This window comes from Stegostoma tigrinum, chromosome 15, assembly GCF_030684315.1.
Source record: "Stegostoma tigrinum isolate sSteTig4 chromosome 15, sSteTig4.hap1, whole genome shotgun sequence".
NCBI classification, from domain to species: Eukaryota; Metazoa; Chordata; class Chondrichthyes; order Orectolobiformes; family Stegostomatidae; genus Stegostoma; species Stegostoma tigrinum.
Window position 1 is genome coordinate 41,229,595 of NC_081368.1, and position 18,839 is coordinate 41,248,433.

The 18,839-nt window shown below is 40.0% G+C and overlaps 1 protein-coding gene across 1 annotated transcript in view; it reads right to left on the reverse strand.

Moving 5' to 3' along the window:
- Positions 1-40: 40 nt before the first annotated feature.
- Positions 41-18,839, reverse strand: part of LOC125458904 (ribose-phosphate pyrophosphokinase 1) — a 47,778-nt gene continuing 28,979 nt past the window's right edge. Inside the window, exons 4-7 of the mRNA XM_048544731.1 lie at positions 14,509-14,633; positions 7,803-7,976; positions 5,511-5,670; positions 41-2,711 (exon numbers count right to left, since the gene is read on the reverse strand). Coding sequence (XP_048400688.1) covers positions 2,619-2,711; positions 5,511-5,670; positions 7,803-7,976; positions 14,509-14,633 — 552 coding nt within the window. The 3' untranslated portion in view covers positions 41-2,618. The remainder of the gene's footprint in view (positions 2,712-5,510; positions 5,671-7,802; positions 7,977-14,508; positions 14,634-18,839) is intronic.

Sequence of the window (18,839 nt, forward strand, 5' to 3'; positions counted from 1 at the left end):
GACAATGAACACAGTAAAAGTGAAAATTAGAACACTTGCATGACAAACAACATCACACATTTATTGCAGCACATGATTGAACAAACATAAGCTCTTCAGCTTTTCTCCATATTGTAGAAAACAAGCTAAAAACGGAGTAACAATTGCAGACTTGAATTTGTAGAAATTGTCCCAATATAACTGTACAGGGTTCAACACCAAATTTATCAAGATAGCCTTAAAAAAATCATTTTTATGCTCAGATTGTAACATATGTTTGAACTGTATGTGTATATACGGGAACTCCAATCCAATGTTTAACCAAAGAACCCAAAGGCTACATTTCGCTTATTTGAGGTAATGTAGCTCTATACGGCACTAAATCAGATTTTCCATGCATTACCACTGCTCAATCCAGACAGACAGTTCAGAATAGCATTAGCTAGTCCAAAACATACAAAACACTGGGGTCAGCTGGAAGCAAAGCCCAGAATGAGCAACAGCATCATCCAGGATATTGATGAATGCACAGGACAACCCTTCCCTATCCCTCCCTGTGATTCAATATTGTTTTAATAAAGGAGTACATAAACAATGAATATGAACTGTGTGCACAAATATAGAAAATATTTCAATTTCTTGCTTACATTCACAGTAGGGGAATGCTGTGCAATTTCATCTAAAACAGTAGACAGAAGTTTCAACAAGTTTTAGAAATGCAATTTTTATAGAATTTTATTCAGCAATCCCAACTCCACAATGTCACAACATAAATTTGCACGTGGACAAAGCTGAGATTTCCCATGTTTTTCCCATGACCTGCCTGAGTGCCAGCTGGCTAAAATAATTCCATTGTGTATGCTCTGGGCAACTGAGAAGTGGCTTAAAGGAATCTCGTTTCACATTACAGTCAAACAGTAGGTAAATGAAAATGTTTATATCCTTGGTTGGAAGCTAGTCCCCAAGTGTGTAAGCCAGCATTTTAACACTCCCAAAAAACATTTTCAATCATGCAACATTTATGAAATAGCATCTACAACTTTATGTCATTTGATGCTGTTGAACAAACAGCAACATCCAGAACAGAACCAGCATTCCAACAGAGACAATGTCTGGAAATTCTTTTTGTAAAGCTTCAATGTACCGATTATGCCTGGCCTTTTTGAGCAAAGACACCTGGAAACCTAAGTTAAGTTCATTCTACAGCTTCAATACCTATAGATTTCCACTATATTTAACAGATTAAGGAAAAAGATGTTCATTTCAGGATGACATAATCTCTTCAGGTTTCTAACTTTGGAAGGGGAGTTGCAGAATAATTACCACAGTTGCAGTCTTCAAAATTCTGCACATGTCCATATTAAGAAATGACTTTTCAAGTCTCCTTTAAAAATATTCCAAGATATTCTCAACAAGATTTCACTCAAATGAGTTCTTCCAAGTTGCATTACTACTAAGTAGTAGTATACACCAGCACTATAGTTAACCATCAATCTAGGGGCAAAATCAATTTACTACTCTTCTGGATTATGTGCAAGAAACTGGACAGATTTAGTGTCTTTCTATCCACCCACAAGAGTGAGAACAAAACTACAAGAGTTGCAACTCAACTACATGAGGTCACAACTGTTGTTCTTAAATATATGGCTCATATATGTGTATGCAGATTAAGAAATGTGTCAAATAAATCAAATTGCAACACTGATTAAATTTGTATTGGTTTATCCAGGTTATTTGAATATGATGGAAATAAAGTACAATTCTCTTCTCATTTCCCATAAGAAAGCAGTTCATTTGGTTTTCAATGAAAGTGTTTTAGATCCAGGTTTAAGGGCAGATAGACTGCCTCAAAGAGTTATATTCAGTAAGGTTCCAATTAATTTAAAGTTTCTTGGAAAGTCAGCTGAATCATCATCTTGCTGACTGAAAAGAGCTCAATCCAAACCAATTACAACTCAGAAGGAATATACTGGTATGATGCATTAATGAAATTATTCATAACTATTAAATTACTGTACAGTTAGTAAGGCATAAAACAACATAAAACCAAGACAAAAATCATCTGTTCTTTCTCTAACAGTATACTGTTGAGCTGTTTCAGGTGGAAAATATACAGAACTTGATTAAATGTACTATTGCATTGATAGAAACAAATTTTACAACATGAAAAAGCAGGGAATAAAAATGATTTAATACATTAATTTTTCCCTAACACACCAGCTCTATTCCAGTTTTGCCAAAATATTTGTAAGCACCTAGTAACAACCTGCTCCATGTAAAACAGCGGCAAGCTTACACTGTGGCAGACATGGAGCAATCAATATTGCAACACAGAATATGGGGGGAAAAAAAAAGTTAGGCATGATTTTGTTTTAAGGTAAATACCAGATATATATAGCCCTATATATCAAAAAAAGTTAAGTTTCATACATATTAAACCCAATTATAGCTGCTGCTTTTAATTGGAAACATCTAACATACTGAAATGTCTACTCAATTTCAGTTCAGATAGAAGTGTACCACAATGTGAAGCAGAAGCAAAAGAATACTTTTTAACTTTTTGGTCTGGCAGGTGCAACAGAAGGACTAGAGGGGGGAAAAAAAACAATTTTGGTAAAATAGCATGGACTGCACAGGTATTACAATGGAACATGGCTGAACAGATAAGAGACAGATTCTCCATTGTGGGTTCTTCGAATTGCCTCAGCAAGGATCATGGAGATATCAATAACCTAGAAGAAAGAAACAAAATGATAATTCAATGTGTTGTGTATTGGAATACAGATGGATCAGTTTTTAATTTAGTCATACTACAAACTATACGAGAAACCAGTAACAGGCAGTATGTTAATTGAAATACAACTCAGACCAACTACACTAGTTTGACAATCTTGAGAAAGAGAGAGTCGGGGGGGGTAAATATACAACATTAAGCTTTACATTACAATTTGATGGCATTTACATCATGAAATTTACACTGCACTCATTGTAGCTAGTAACTTATCCTCATAATAATAAAGTAAATTGAAATTTTACAGGCCAGTTGAGTCATTTGGCCCATGACACCCATGCGAGCTCTCAAACTGCCGTCCATGTAATACTATTCAATGCCCTTTCTCTTACATTATTTTTCCCCAAGCAGTTACCTGCTGCTTTTACAAGCTGTTGTGGAACTTGAAATGTAGGGTAACAGAAGGAGGAATAGGCAGAAAGAAGTGAAAGGCTAGGCGTGAAGCAAACTGAGCAGAAATTGATGGCAATATCTCTAATTGCTGAGTGCCATGGTCTGGAATTTCCTCCCCAACATTTTCTCTTCCAACATATTCCTTTGGACCATTTCCTTTAAAATTATGGAATACTTCAATGAATTACTTAAAAAGGAAATTCACACTTCTGCAATACTTAGCATGGGATTACATTAGGGCCTGATTCTGGATGAAGCAACTGCATAAAGTCAGATCCTGAACACAGAGGCTCAATCTTGTGAACGAAGGGCACATAGACACCAAGTGATATTTCACTTTGGGATCTGTTTCAAGACAACTGCCGTAGCCAATGTGACATAAAGCTTAAACCTTGGCTGCCAACCATTAAAAATTAGGTTGAAGCAGATTAGGAAGCATATGATATATAGAACGAACAGCACAGAAACTGACCACGTCATTAGTTATGTTCGGTCAAGGTTCTTCCCGTTCTTTCTCATTTATCAGTATCTCTCTCTAATCCTTCCTCCCAGGAGTACCTAGCCTCGCCTTAAATGCATTTACTTCGACCATTTCAATAGGAGCAGGATCCACATTCACGATTGCATACAAAAATGCTTATGAATTTAGTGTACATTTTCTTGGCGATTTCTACTAACAGCCTCTAGTTTTGCTCTTCCCCTTAAATAAAATCTCTGTAGATTTTATTTTTGCCATGGAGAGGGTCCCTCTTCACAGGGCACCTTGCCAGAATTCAAATCCACACACTGCCACTACATCACACCCACCAAACTGCAGATGGAAAGTCTTTTGAAGGTCAAGTTCACTCTCACTTTTGTGTACCTGACTTGAGAAAGAAAATCAGGGCCTGCATTTATTCCAATAAAATCTTTGGTAATTTTTAAAAGCTACTACTACTGGGTCAACCCCTTCATATTATCTTTTTAAGACCCAGACAGCAGTATTGACCGCAGTCAGGTAAAAGCACCCCCCAATTCTCCGTTGGCTCCAATTTTGTGAGAATTCCTTAACGACACATGACACATTGTTAATCTGAAATGGCAGTCACTGATTTCAGTTCTCAAATTTAGTTCTTTTGTCAATTTTTGATCCAAGGTTGCATTTAAATCAGGAGCTGAATGGCTGTGGCAGAACCAAAACAGAGCACTGGTTTTTGCTGAGCAGATCTAGCACTTGATCGACAACACCTTAAAAGCACCTTGCTAATAACAAACAGTGGACTGATTAGGTGCTGAAGGGTCATACTATACCTGCCGTGCTGTAGGATCAGGACAACCATGACAGTCTTCTACATTATCACCAGATACCAATACTGTAGCTATATTAGAACAGCTTGGCCAAGTTTGTAGCTTGTCTGGGAGCACAATGCTTCAATACTACAGTCCTAACATTGTCAAGGCTCATAGCCTTTGCAGTATCAAGTGACTACAGCTGTTTCTTGATACTACGTGCAACAGATGGTTTGGCTGAAGACTGGCTTCAGTGTTTCTGGAGACCTCAGCAGGAGGCTGAAATGGATCATTCACCAGGCACATCTGGCTGAAGATGATGGCAAATGCTTCAAACCATTCAGCTAGAAAGAAGACCTGTGCACATAGTAGGAAATCCATTTCCTCTGTCCATCGATACAAGAGGTAGCCAGAATCCACTAAGATTATTTAATATTTCTTTACTCTATTCCCTAATTTGTCTGCATATTTATTCCTCAACCTCACTTCCAATATTGTTGTTATTAATTCGTTATCTATATCCATAAATTGTATTTTAGTCTTGTTTGTGGCAACATGTTATTCCAACCAAGTAGAGATATGCCACTTTCCAGTTCTCCTACTCTTTTGCAATGTTTAGTTCCCAGTTCTGGTTCTTCTGCGGCTCTCAGTCTCGGTATGATCTTGTCATTCACTCTAGTTCTTCTCAGTGTTACTTAATCCTCCTAATTTAATACTACCTACAAATTTAGAAAACATTAGAGTTAAAAATACAAGTTGTTCCAGCAGTTGTGTTCTCACTTTGAGAGGACTCTATAAATATTTGCTTATCCTAAGCAGTTCTTCCTTTATTTCAAAAGGTTAATACAATAGTTGATGACCACCCTCCTGCAGCAAATAGAGGAAAATCCTCAGCCATGTACACTAGAATACTTCCATAGATAAACGCTACTATTGGCCAAAAATCAGACAAAGAACGACTGGAAAATAAGCTTCAAACTTTATTCCAAAACAGTTCTAAAGGAAGTACTAAGGGAATTATCTCTTGATACTGCATCAGAGTTCCTCCCTGGTGCAGAAAAGCTCATTCTTAACATACCTGTATCTTGGGACAATGTTTCATCTTATCCTCTTGAGGTATCGTGTTGGTGACCACCACTGCTTCAAAACAGGCATTGTTGATACGGGAGATAGCAGGACCAGAAAAGATTCCGTGTGTGAGGATTGCATAGACTTTGGTTGCTCCAGCAGAAAGTAGCCTATGATGCACAGATAAATCAAACCAAAAACTAAGCTCCTTTCCTCTCACCAACTGCAGCATTTCATTTCTAATTTTTGATGTGTCAGTAACTGCTTGGAAAAACATGCACAATTACAAATTAAACAGAACGTTGGAGAGTTCAATTAAGTTACTCAATACTTTTAAACAAGCTAAATCAGTGGTCTATGCTTCTCTCCTACTTCTCAAACCAAAGCAACTCAAATTACTGAGTTTTACAGATCAGCACTTTAGTCAGTCTTGAGAAGAATACTGAAATTAAGTTCAACTGATAGTATTGGGAACAAAAAGAAGAGGCTGTTTATTAAGGAAATTTGTTAGAAACTGGTCATAGTTTGCTTCCCAGCATTTTATAGGATTTTGGAACTAACTTTAAAAAAACTTCAAAATGAAACAATGCAGTGAAGGCACTCGAATATATTAAAGGCAAATCAGACTACACAATGGGTGCATATCAACCTAAGACTTAAATTATTTGTTTTGGCCACACTGTAGATTTGTAAACAGCATGTGAAAACAAACAAACTGCAAATTCTAGGATGTGTGGGTGTGAACCCTGGAAATACTAATTCTAAGAATAGTTTAATTATAGTGAAGGCCCATTCTCGATGATGGTGGTAAAATAGAATATTTCTCAATGGACCATTTTATGTTATGTGTTGCATCATACGTAGGAGGAATTGGCAAACAGGACGGCAACTTAAGAAGTCAACTGCAGGAGGAATTGATCATTGGATTCACAGGAATGTTCTCCTGAAAAATCAACATGATGGGTGGAGATTGGAAGTCAAAGGAATAATAATTATACATATTGATTTTACTTGAAGGGAATAGGATTCTAATGTTACCAAGTTAGCAGTAGCACAAGAAAACTTTAAAAAATACATGGAGATATGCAAACCTTGACCATTTTCTCCACTTAAAGCTCAGATCAGACCTTCAAGTTAAAAGGGAAGGTGTAGGCTCACCTACCTACAGTATATTATTTGCAAAACTATTGCTATAATATTTGCAGTGCTGTTACGATATACCTCCTTTATTTCTGTCAAAGGAAGTTGCCCACTGCAAGCACATCTTCAAATATTGGCCTAATCTTCTGACAGCCAGACAATCATTATTCCAGCATAAACGAGAGTTGTGCACGGTGCCCCTGTGAATTCCCATTGCAGCATACTTGGAAGGAATTGCCTGGGAAATTGAGGACTCCATTGGGAGTTCCCAAACCCTCTGGACGTCACCATTTAAAAGCAGGTAATTCAAATAGTTTTGACAAAATTAAGCAAATAGTTACTATTTGCTATTAAGATGCTAGTCAGCAGACTTCATACTTACCTCTCAGACCCGCAAGTGCATCTCCTCCAAACTCTGACCCAACAAGCCCTCCCTTCGCCTCTGGGCTAGAACAAACACTCTACTCATCCACAACATTGGACCTCACCACCAGACTGTACTGGGCCAGACCAAAGATCACCTCCCTGCCCCTGGAACATTCCAATGGCCAAATTAGATCCAACCCAACTGCCCCAGCACTCTGCTGGACCCAACCTGGCCCCAGTGCCTACCCTGCCCTGGACCTGAATTCTCCTACCCTACCCAGATTGACGTTAAACAATGCATCACTTGCTTAGCCCCTGCAAACTGCATCCTGCCCACTCCCCACTTGGCAGCTGGCACCATAATATCAGTTACCTTAGGTAATTGCTATTTGACAGCAGCTGTCAAGACCTTTACATTTCAGAAAATGACAGCTGAGTCTTGTGAAAAGGAGGCATGGTTTGCCTTCCCCTGACATCTGTCAGAACTGAAATATGGGTCCACAGTTTTGAAGGAAACCTGATCAGAATCTTCTCCCAGAAATTTCATAAAAATGGGCCAAAGTGGCAACTGGCAGAAAATTTGTCTCATTAATAAATCACAACAGAAGTGTTGGAATGGAGATCTTTTGTTTAAAGGCTGTCTTTGTGAACATTGCTACAAAACAGAAACTGATCAAAGACGAGATTAATATTGTTAGTGCAACAAGCGCATTTAAAAAAAAGGGGAGTTTGTTTCCTTTGAAGGTGAGGTTGATATAAGAAGTGTACTTTTAGGTTCTGCAATTCAGCAACTCACTTGTCTGCAGCATGGCAAATTGTACCACAAGTATCGGCCATATCATCAACAAGGATTGCCACGCGGTCCTTCACATCACCAACCAGAACCATTCGGTCAACTTCATTGGCTTTTTTACGCTCTTTATGAATCAGTGCGAAATCTACATTCAGCCGATCAGCAATAGATGTAACTCTAAAAGCAAAAAAGGAGAAAACAGAATACATTTGATGTGCATGCGCTCTGCCTTACTTAAAATGACAGAACATGTACAAACTATGAACACTACATCTTTATGGCTTTTTTCCCCCTCATCCAGCCTTCGAATTCCTAGTTATCATAGTAATTGGATACAAATGTTGGCATAATTTAGGAATGGCTTGGAAAGAATAAGCACTGGGAAAGCAGAAGTCATGCAACTGGGCTTAAATTTAATACAGAGACCCTCACTAACATAGAACATTATAGCACAGTACAGGCCCTTTGGCCCTCGATGTTGTGCCGACCTGTCATACCGATCTCAAGCCCATCTAACCTCCACTATTCCATGTACGTCCATATGCTTATCCAATGACGGCTTAAATGTACCTAAAGTTGGCGAATCTACTACCGTTGCAGGCAAAGCGTTCTATTCCCTTGCTACTCTCTGAGTAAAGAAACTACCTCTGACATCTGTCCTATATCTTTCACCCCTCAATTTAAAGCTATGCCCCCTTGTGCTCGCCGTCACCATCCTAGGAAAAAGGCTCTCCCTATCCACCCTATCTAACCCTCTGATTATTTTATATGTTTCAATTAAGTCACCTCTCAACCTTCTTCTCTCTAATGAAAACAGCCTCAAGTGCCTCAGCCTTTCCTCGTAAGACCTTCCCTCCAGACCAGGCAACATCCTAGCAAATCTCCTCTGCACCCTTTCCAAAGCTTCCACATCCTTCTTATAAATGCAGTGACCAGAACTGTACACAATACTCCAAGTGCAGCCGTACCAGAGTTTTGTACAGCTTCACCATAACCTCTTGGTTCTGGAACTCGATCCCTCTATTAATAAAAGCTAAAACACTGTATGCCTTCTTAACAGCCCTGTCAACCTGGGTGGCAACTTTCAAGGATCTACGTACAGGGACACCAAGATCTCTCGGCTCATCTACACTAAGAATCTTACCTTTAGCCCTGTACTTTGCATTCCGGTTACTCCTACCAAAGTGCATCACCTCACACTTGTCTGCATTAAACTCCATTTGCCACCTCTCAGCCCAGCTCTGCAGCTTATCTATGTCTCTCTGCAACCTACAGCATCCTTCGTCACTAACCACAACTCCACCGACCTTAGTGTCGTCTGCAAATTTACTAACCCATCCTTCTACGCCCTCATCCAGGTCACTTATAAAAATGACAAACAGCAGTGGACCCAACACCGACCCTTGCGGTACACCACTAGTAACTGGTCTCCTGGATGAACATTTCCCATCAACTACCACCCTCTGTCTTCTTTCAGCAAGCCAATTTCCGATCCAAACTGCTATATCTCCCACAATTCCATTCCTCCGCATTTTGTACAATAGCCTATTGTGGGGAACCTTATCGAACGCCTTGCTGAAATCCATATACACCACATCTCATCTACCTGTGTGGTCACCTTCTCAAAGAACTCAATAAGGTTTGTGAGGCACGGCCTTCCCTTCACAAAACCGTGCTGACTATCCCTAATCAATTTATTCGAATATCCCTATTCAAGTTAGGCTTGATGACTCTGCTATGTTCAAAATTTGGGCTGACTTCACGCTATTCAAAAAAAAACTGAAACAAGAATGCCAAAATTTGTTTATTATTTAATGTAGAGAAAATGAGCAGTGATGTTACAATGTGAGAAAACAAATTCAGTTAGCAGTTAGAATTTAAAAACACAGGCTTGTCATGGTTAAAATGAAAAGGCCACAGCCCTGGCTAATTTGAAAATTGCAAATTTACCACCTAACTTCAAGAAAGGAAGAATACAGAAAACTATGGGTTAGACAGTCTAACGTCTACCATTGGGAAAGTGCTATGATACATTACTAAAGGGATATATAAATAACGGTCTGCTTGTACAGTGGTTGAGCATTTCTGAAAAAGACATTTTGTCCAAGCTTTTTGTCATACACCCATCAGGATAGTTTGCAAAATACTAACTTAAGGGGAAAACCAAAACTTGCACTACATGAGGAGAGTGGTGACTGGCTGGCCAGTGAAGTCTGATTTGTAAAGGCATTGCTGTGGCGAATGTACCAATTAATAACGACTTATCAGGACACTGCCTGAGAAATAAACCAGTGAATGGCGATTATCCACTTTGCTGATTTGAAACAGGTGCAGTCTGTACGTGGTCTTATGTGTTGACGAAGATAAGGCCCTATGTATAAACATATATAACTTCTGGTACACACAAGAGCACCCCACAGAAACTTCAGCTTTTGAGTTTGATATTGAGTTTGATTTATTGTCGTCAAATGTACTGCGATACAGTGAAAAGTGTTGCTTCCTGCGCTATACCATACAAAATGCATCAGGGTAGCAAAGCAGAGTGCAGAATACAACTGCAGAGAAGGTGCAGACAGAGAAATCAAAATTAACATTTGAGGGGCCTGTTTAAAAGTCTGATGAGAGTGGGGAAGAAGCTGTTCTTGAATGAGTTTGTACATGTATGCAAAATTTTATATTTTCTGCCTGACAGAAGAGGTTGGAAGAGAGTATAACCTGGGTGGGAGGGGGCCTTTGATGATGATGATGATGATTAGGAAGTATAGCTGGATTATGTAAGGCTGGTTTGTGTGACAGACTGTGGCAGGGATGGCACAACTCTCCGCTGCATACTCCCATTATTTGTTGGTGTATTTGTATGAGCACTCAGGATTATCCAACAAATGTACTATTCAACATCGTATCTCTTTCAACAAGCAAGGTAGAATGGGTAGAAGATTGCGCAATCGGGAACCTTCCTGTTCCGAGGAAGGGCCACTTGAAGCAAAATGCTAGCTCGGATTTCCCTGCATATGTGCTGCCATGCCTGCTGAATATTCTCTCCAAGCACATTAAATCAGTGGAATTCTCTTCTATTGCAGTCTAGCTGATTGAATATATACAAGGTTAAGTCAGACAGATTTTTGACTCCTGAGGAACTCGAGGGATATGAAGAAATCAGGCAGTAAAGTGGCGTTAAGGCTACAACCAGATTAGCTCTGATTTTACTAAATGGCAGAGCAGTGTCAATGGACCAAATGGCCTTCTCCTGCTCCTATTTCTCATGATCTTATAATTATTGTCTGTTGAATAAATGAGGAGTTTGGATGAAAGAGAGGTAATTGAGTCAATAATTGGGTCTTGAAACATTGAAGATCAAAAGATGAAAGGATCTTTCACTAATAATCTGGAAAATCATGATCCTGAACTGCTCTTTTACATTCAGCTTACAGCTCAATAAACATTTTAGAGTAATGAAAACGGCCAGCGGGGATAAGGGATTCTTCTTCAGGTTGACAATAGAGTTCCACAGGGATAATTGCTGGGACTGCAACTCTTTACAATACATAATTAATGACTTATACAGTCAGAACTAGACACCACAGAAACATACCTCTCGGTCCAACTTGTCCATGTCAATCGGCTATCTTAAACTGATCAAGTCTCATTCGCTAGCATTTGGCCCATATGCCTCTAAACCCTTCCCATTCTTGTAACTATCCAGATGCTTTTTAAATGTTGCAAGCCTCCACCACTTCATCTGCTAGCCTGTTCCATACATACACCACCATCTGTGTGAAAAAGCAGCCCCTCAGGTCCATTTGAAATCTTTTTCCTTTCACCTTAAATCTATGCCCATTCGTTTTGGATTCCCCTACCCTGGTAAAAGGCCCTTGGCTATTCACTGTTTGCATGGCCCTCATGATTTTATCAACCTCTAAGGTCTCCTCAGTCTCCAACGTGTGTGTGTGTGTGTGCGCGCGTGCGCAAGCAGCCTATTCAGCCGCTCCTCATAGCTCAAACCCTCCAATCCTGGTAACATCCTTGTTATTCTTTTCCGAACCATTCCAAGTTTCACAACATCTTTGCTCATAGAAGGGAGGCCAGAACGCAGTATCCTACAAGTGGCCTAATCAACATCCTGCAAGCCACATGACATCCTAACTCCTATATTCACTGTTCTGATCAATGAAGGCAAGCGTACCAAATGCCTTCTTCATGACCCCGTCAACCTGCAATTCCACTTTCAACAACTACTCACCTGCATCCTTAGGTCTCTTTCTTTGTTCGGCCACATGCCCCAGTGTAAAGTCTTGCCCTAGTTTGCCTTACCAAAATGCAACACATCACGTTGATTTAAATTAAACTCCACTTGTTACTCCTCAGCCCATTGGCTCATCTGATCAAGATCTTGTTTTATTCCGAGATAGCCTTCTTCACTGTCCACTACACCACAAATTTTGGTGTCATCTGAAAACTTATGAACCATACCTCTTATGCTCACATCCAAATAATTTACATAAAATGACAAAAAACTAGTGGAACGAGCACCAATCTTTGTGGTACACTACTGGTCATAGAGCTCCAGTCTGATAAACAATACTCCACCACCATCCTCTGTCTCCTACCTTCAAGCCAATTTTGTAAACGATTGGTTAACTCGCCCTGGACTCTATGTGGTGTAACCTTGCTAAAACCTATCATGCAGAACCCTGTCAAACACCTTGCTGAAGTTCAAAAATACAATGTCTACTGCTTTACTTTTAATTAACCTTCTGTCATTTCTTTAAAAAAATGTATGTGCAGCTCTTTGTTTTATGTTAACACTAACCAACCCTTGTTTTAATTTAATATTGCTGTTCATTAAATTTTATATCGAATGTAACGGTTTGCAGCTTTATCCTGTTTTAAAGGAATCTTGAACTAAATAAAAAGAAAAAAAACAAAAAAAAAAATCAAGAGAGATGATTTTCCATGCCCAAAGCCATGTTGACTATCCATAATCAGTCCTTGACCTTCTGAATGCATGTAAATCCTGTCCAACCAAGGCTGGTTGCGAGAATTCAAACAGTTTATACAGAGATACTGAGTGGTTATGTGGGCACAAGTTGGTAAATGGAATATAATGTGAGGAAATGTGAAGCATTTTGAAAGGCAGAGCACTTGGGGGTATTTATCATGAAACACAGAAAGCTAGCATATGCGTGCAGCAGGGTATTCAAAGCAGCTCATGGAATGCTGGCTGTTAATTTGGGGGCGTGGGGGTGGACAGTATAAGAGTAGGTAAGTCTTACAGCAATTGTAGAAGATGCTCGTGAGGCCACATTTGGAGTACTGTGAACAGTTTTGGTTCCTTTACTTAATGAAAGGAATGATTTCATTGCAGACGCTTCAGAAAAAGCTGCCTAGGATGATAACAGGAGGTGCAGATGCTGGAGAATCCGAAATAACAAGGTGTAGAGCTAGATGAACACAGCAGGCGAAGCAGCATCTTAGGAGCAGGGAAGCTGACTTTTCGGGCCTAGACCCTTCCACATAACCACTCAGTATCTCTGTATAAACTGTTTGTATTTTTGCAACCAGCCTTGTCACCTATTTTTGTGTCGTCTGCAAATTTTGTCTGAGGGACAGGATTTACATGCATGCGGAAGGGCAAGGACTGTTTATGGATAGTCAACATGGCTTTGTGCATGGAAAAGCATCTCTCTTACTTGATTGAATTTTAAGTTAGTTCAAGATTCCTTTAAAACAGGATAAAGCTGCAAACAGTTACATTCAATATAAAAGTTAATGAACAGCAATATTAAATTAAAACAAGGGTTGGTTAGTGCTAACATAAAACAAAGAGCTGCACATGAATTTTTTTTGAAGAAGGAAAGTGGATGTGAGAAATGTCAAGATCAGCAATGACCCTACTGAATGATGGAGCAGGTTAGATGGGTAAATGGCCTAACTCCTGTTCCTATTTCTTATTGTCTAATGGCTCCATCAGACTGCCTTTCTAAAATATAAAGATATTACAGAATGACCAATATGTTTCCCAGCCTAAATAAGCATATGACCACATTTGCTTGAAGTATTCACATCATACAACTGAAATGCAAATCTATTGTGATTGGTCAGTAGCTTTTCTGAATCAGGAGAGAATTATTATTGTAACCCGAAAATGGTCCTGCAATTCAATTCTGGTGGAACATCGGCACGTTTCCAGACTTGTGTTGACCAGATATCTTTCTAAGAAAAGTTTAAAAGGGCACCAAGACTACAATTACAACAAAACATGAATTTAACCTTTCTATTTAATTAATTTCAAAACTAGTTCAAAAGCTCTTAAAACTGAGCCACCTTAGTTCAAGATTCCTTTAAAACAGGATAAAGCTGCAAACAGTTACATTCAATATAAGTTTGATGAAAAACAGTATTGAATTAAAACAGGGATCGGTCAGTGTTAACATAAAACAAAGGGGTGCACATGCATTCTGATGATGCGCCATCGGACTTGAAATATTAACTTTCTTTCTTCCCGTCGATGCTGCCAGACCACCCAAGTTTCTCCAACATGTTCTGTTGTTGTTTGATACTTAATGTCAAAGAGAATCCTTCCCACAGTGGCAAGGAAACCACAAAGGGATGTATAATTAATCACTATACTGATACTGAGAATTTTACACTCCTCAAAATTGAACGTTTGACCTGTAATTTTATCTTTTGCAATCTTCTGGCCACCTACCTTTTGGCTCCACCAGCATCTGGAGACACTATGATGCCATTTTTCCATTCTGGAATATTCTCCTTAATCCACTTTAGCACTGCTGGTTCAGCATACAAGTTATCTACTGGGATATCAAAGAAACCCTGTGGGACAAGAGTTAATGAAACTTGGGGTAATATAAGCATAAACAACAGGGACTAGGAAGTTTTTAATACTGTAATTTGAGAAAACATGCAAGATATTTTCATAAAAAGTGTTAAATAGCATGACTTAACAATAAATTGACAAAAATATCATAATGACACACAGTTGTCATTCTACATAAAATGTTGCAAATTTCTCCAGTTCTAAAAAAGCACAGATCCACACTGGGTTATGGCCGTTGGTCGCTCCTCTTCCACTTTGTGTTAACTGTCTGGGGCATTCAATTCCCAAGGCTTATGTACACTTTCTAGTCCTGATCACTAGAAGTTTAGAATATATAAAACTTGTGCAGGAACAACCAGCAATGGCAGATCAGCGGAACACATTGGGAAAGTAGAGCACTTAAAAGCAGTTCAAAAGAAAGGGGAATATATTCCATGTGTGACATCACAGGAAAGAAAGTAAGCAATTCTTTTGTGAGATTTTATTTTCTTCTCAAAACAGCACACTGACTTAGAAGACTACAAGACCCAGGAACAGTTGACAGAAGGTTACAAACTACAAATCAGAATAATTAAAACAGTAAGCACACAAACCAATCGCAGGTTTTATTAGATTGCTCTGGAGTTTGACAAGTTAGCAAGTTGGTGAGGTGTGCTTGATTTTATCATCGGAATCAATGGTGTAGTGGGGCATTGCTGCTCTACCGGAGATCCAGACATGCAGGTAGTGCTTTTGGGCCTCAGTTAAAAATCCCATCTCAGTAGATGGTGTAATTAGAGCTCAATTAAAAAGATGATGGAATTAAAATATCTACTGATCACTGTGAAACCATCAACAATCATCTCAAAAATTCAAACCAAAAGAACTGCGGATGCTGTAAGTCAGGAACAAAAACAAAGTTGGCAGAAAAGCTCAGCAGGTTTGGCTGCATCTGTGGAGGAGAAAACAGAGTTAATGTTTTGGGTCCCGTGGCCCTTCCTCAGAACTGTTCTGAGGCAGGGGCACTGGACCGGAAACGTTAACTCTGTTTTCTCTTCTACAGATGCTGCCAGACCTGCTGCACTTTTCCGGGAACTTTGTTTTTGTTCCAGAACTCAAAAATTCATCTTGTTCACTTGCTTAAGGAAAGGTAATTTGTTATATGATCTGGTCTGCGTGACTCCAGAGCCACATCAGCTTGGTTGACACTCAAGTGACCTCAAACAGCTTAATAAGCCACTCAGTTACATTAAAGAGTTACAAAGGTCTCAAAGGAGCCTCAAAATGTCCACCTTCTTCCTCAACCAAGGATTCCCCAGCACCGTTGTCGACAGGGCCCAAAACCAGGTCTGACCATCTCCTGCATTTCTGCCCTCAAACCCCTCTTCTCTCCTGCAACAGTGATAGGATTCACCCATGTCCTTACTTACTATCCCATCAGCATCCACATACAAAAGATCATCAGACAGCATTTCTGCCACCTCCAGCGAGATGCCCCTACAAGGCATGTATTCCCCTCCACTCGCTAGTCTGCTTTCGACAGAAACCATTGCCTCCGGGACACCCTGGCCCACTCTTTCCTCACCAACAACACTCACAGCACTTTCCCCTGCAATGGGCAAAGGTGTAACACCTGCCCATTTACCTCCTCCCTCCCCACTATCCAAGGGCCCAAACATACCTTCCATGTGAAGCAACGGTTCAGCTGCACTTCCCAGAAACTAGACTACTGCTTTTGCTGCTCATAATGTGGTCTCCTCTACATTAGGGAAAACGAAGCATTGACTGGGTGACACTTTGCAGAACTTCTAAGCTCTGCTTGCAAAATAGACCCTGAGCTTCCAGTTGCCTGCCACTTTAACACACGACCCTGTTCCCTGGCCAACATCTCTATCTCAGGCTTGCTGCAAACCTCAGTGAAGGGTCAAGGCCCGAAACGTCAGCTTTTGTGCTCCTAAGATGTTGCTTGGCCTGCTGTGTTCATCCAGCTCTACACTTTGTTATCCTAGATGAGCAATTCCTCATTTTCCACTTGGGGACTCTGCAGCCTTTTGGACTCTATATTGAGTTCAATGATTTTAGTGCCTAAACTCTCCCATGTCCTAGTTTCCTACCCCATACACCAGGCCTTGTTGTCACATAGCCTGCCATTACGCACTACCTATTGTTAGTCACTAACAGTCCCCATTAACAGCTATTCACCCTCCCAGCCAGATCATTATCAACTCCTTTGCTTATTCAACTGCTCTTCTCTTGCTTTGGGCTCTGTCCTTTATCCTACCATTTACTTCCTTCTCTATGCCCCTCCCTATCTTCTGTACATATTCAGATATTTTCCCAGCCACCATCAATTTTGAGGAAGGGTCACTGGACCCAAAATGTTAACTTTGATTTTTATTCTTTACAGTTGCTGCCAGACCCACTGAGCTTTTCCAGCAACTTCTGTTTTTGTTCCTCAAAAGGAACAAAAATGAACAGATCACCCAACATTAATCTAGGTACTAGAAATAAAACATCGCATTCATTAGCGAGTGCACTGGGAATTCTCAATGTTGACTATAGACCAGTAAGTCAAACATGGGAAAGGTAATCTTCTGCCAATTACCACCTACTGCATACCCTCAGTATTCAATGCTTGAGTACTTCTTGGAAGCGTCGACAACGGCAAAGCTCAGGATGTAAAATGTCCCACCCAGAGTATCATATTCACCACTAACAGTGGCTTGACAGCACCACTACTCATTGAACTGGTCAAGTCATAAAAGGTGTGACTGTTAAGGTAGCAAACAAGAACGTGAACAGCCTGTTTACCAAACTGTCTGCTGCAGATGCTATCTGTCCATGACTGTATTGGTATGCCCTGTCCTAAATTGAGGATTATGTCTTGTAATCTGTTATACCACCACCATGCTAAATTGGGTAGACTTCACAAAAACATCCAATAATTCAAGTCTGGGCATCCACAAAGCACTGTCAGTGACTGCTTCCTGAATATCCACATGTTCAAAATGGTGGGACAATGCAACATATCAGTGCAAAAAATATCAAAGCTCCCGAGCATCACACATGCCAGCTTCTCTTCAGCTAATTCAATTAGTCCATTGATATCAAGAAGCAGTTGCAAGCACTCAATACTGCAGAGGTTTGGGGACTGATAATATTTCAGAAATAGCACTGAAGACTTCTGCTCCAGGACTAGCTGCATTCTTGGCCAAGCATTACAGCTACAACGTTTATCCAGCAACGTAGACAACTGCCCAGGTTCATCTTGTATACAAAAAGGACAAACCCCAATAGCTTCCATCATCAGTTAAACAATAGATGGTGTCATCAAGACTACCATCAACCGGCATTTGCTTAGAACATAGAACAATACAGCCCAGAACAGGCCCTTTGGCCCTTGATGTTGTGCCAACCTGTGAACTAATCTAAGCCCATCACCCTACACTATCCCATCATCATCCATATGCTTATCCAATAACCTTACATTTAAGTTTGGGTTCAGCCAGAGCCTCACAGCTCCTGATGTCATTAATCCATGTTTGTTCAAGGTTGCAAAGTGCTGAATTCCTAAAAATGAGGCAAGCGTGATTGAATTCAGCATTAAGACACCATTTTACTGTGTTGAGCATCAAGGAATTTTAGTAGAACCACCGCCAATGGGAATCTCTCCACTGACTGGATTCGTACATAGCACAAAAGATGATTGCCACGATTACTGGAAGCCAGTCATGTCAGCTCTAAAACACTGTTGGAGTTCCTGAGGCTAGTGTCCTTGGCCCAACCATCTTTAGCCACTTCATATGACCTTCCTTCTATCATGAGGTCAGAAATTGCATTGTTTGCTGATGGCTACACAATGTTCAGGAATCCTCAGATACTAAAACAGTCCATGTCCATATGCAGCAAGACCTGGACAATATCCAGATTTGTGCTGACAAGTAACATTCACATTGCACAAGCGTCAGGTAATGACCATCTCTATTTAAAAAAAGCCAACCATTACCCCATGACATTCAATGGCATTACCATTGCTGAAGTCCTCATTATCAACTGCTTGGGAACTACCATTGACACTAAAGTAGACCATTGTTTAGTAAAACATTGGCCACAACAACAGATCAAAGGGTAAGAATCATGAAGCAAATAGTCACCTCCTGACACCCTAAAACCTGCTCTAAACTGGCACTCCAATCACATTCAAATCACACATAAAAGACATC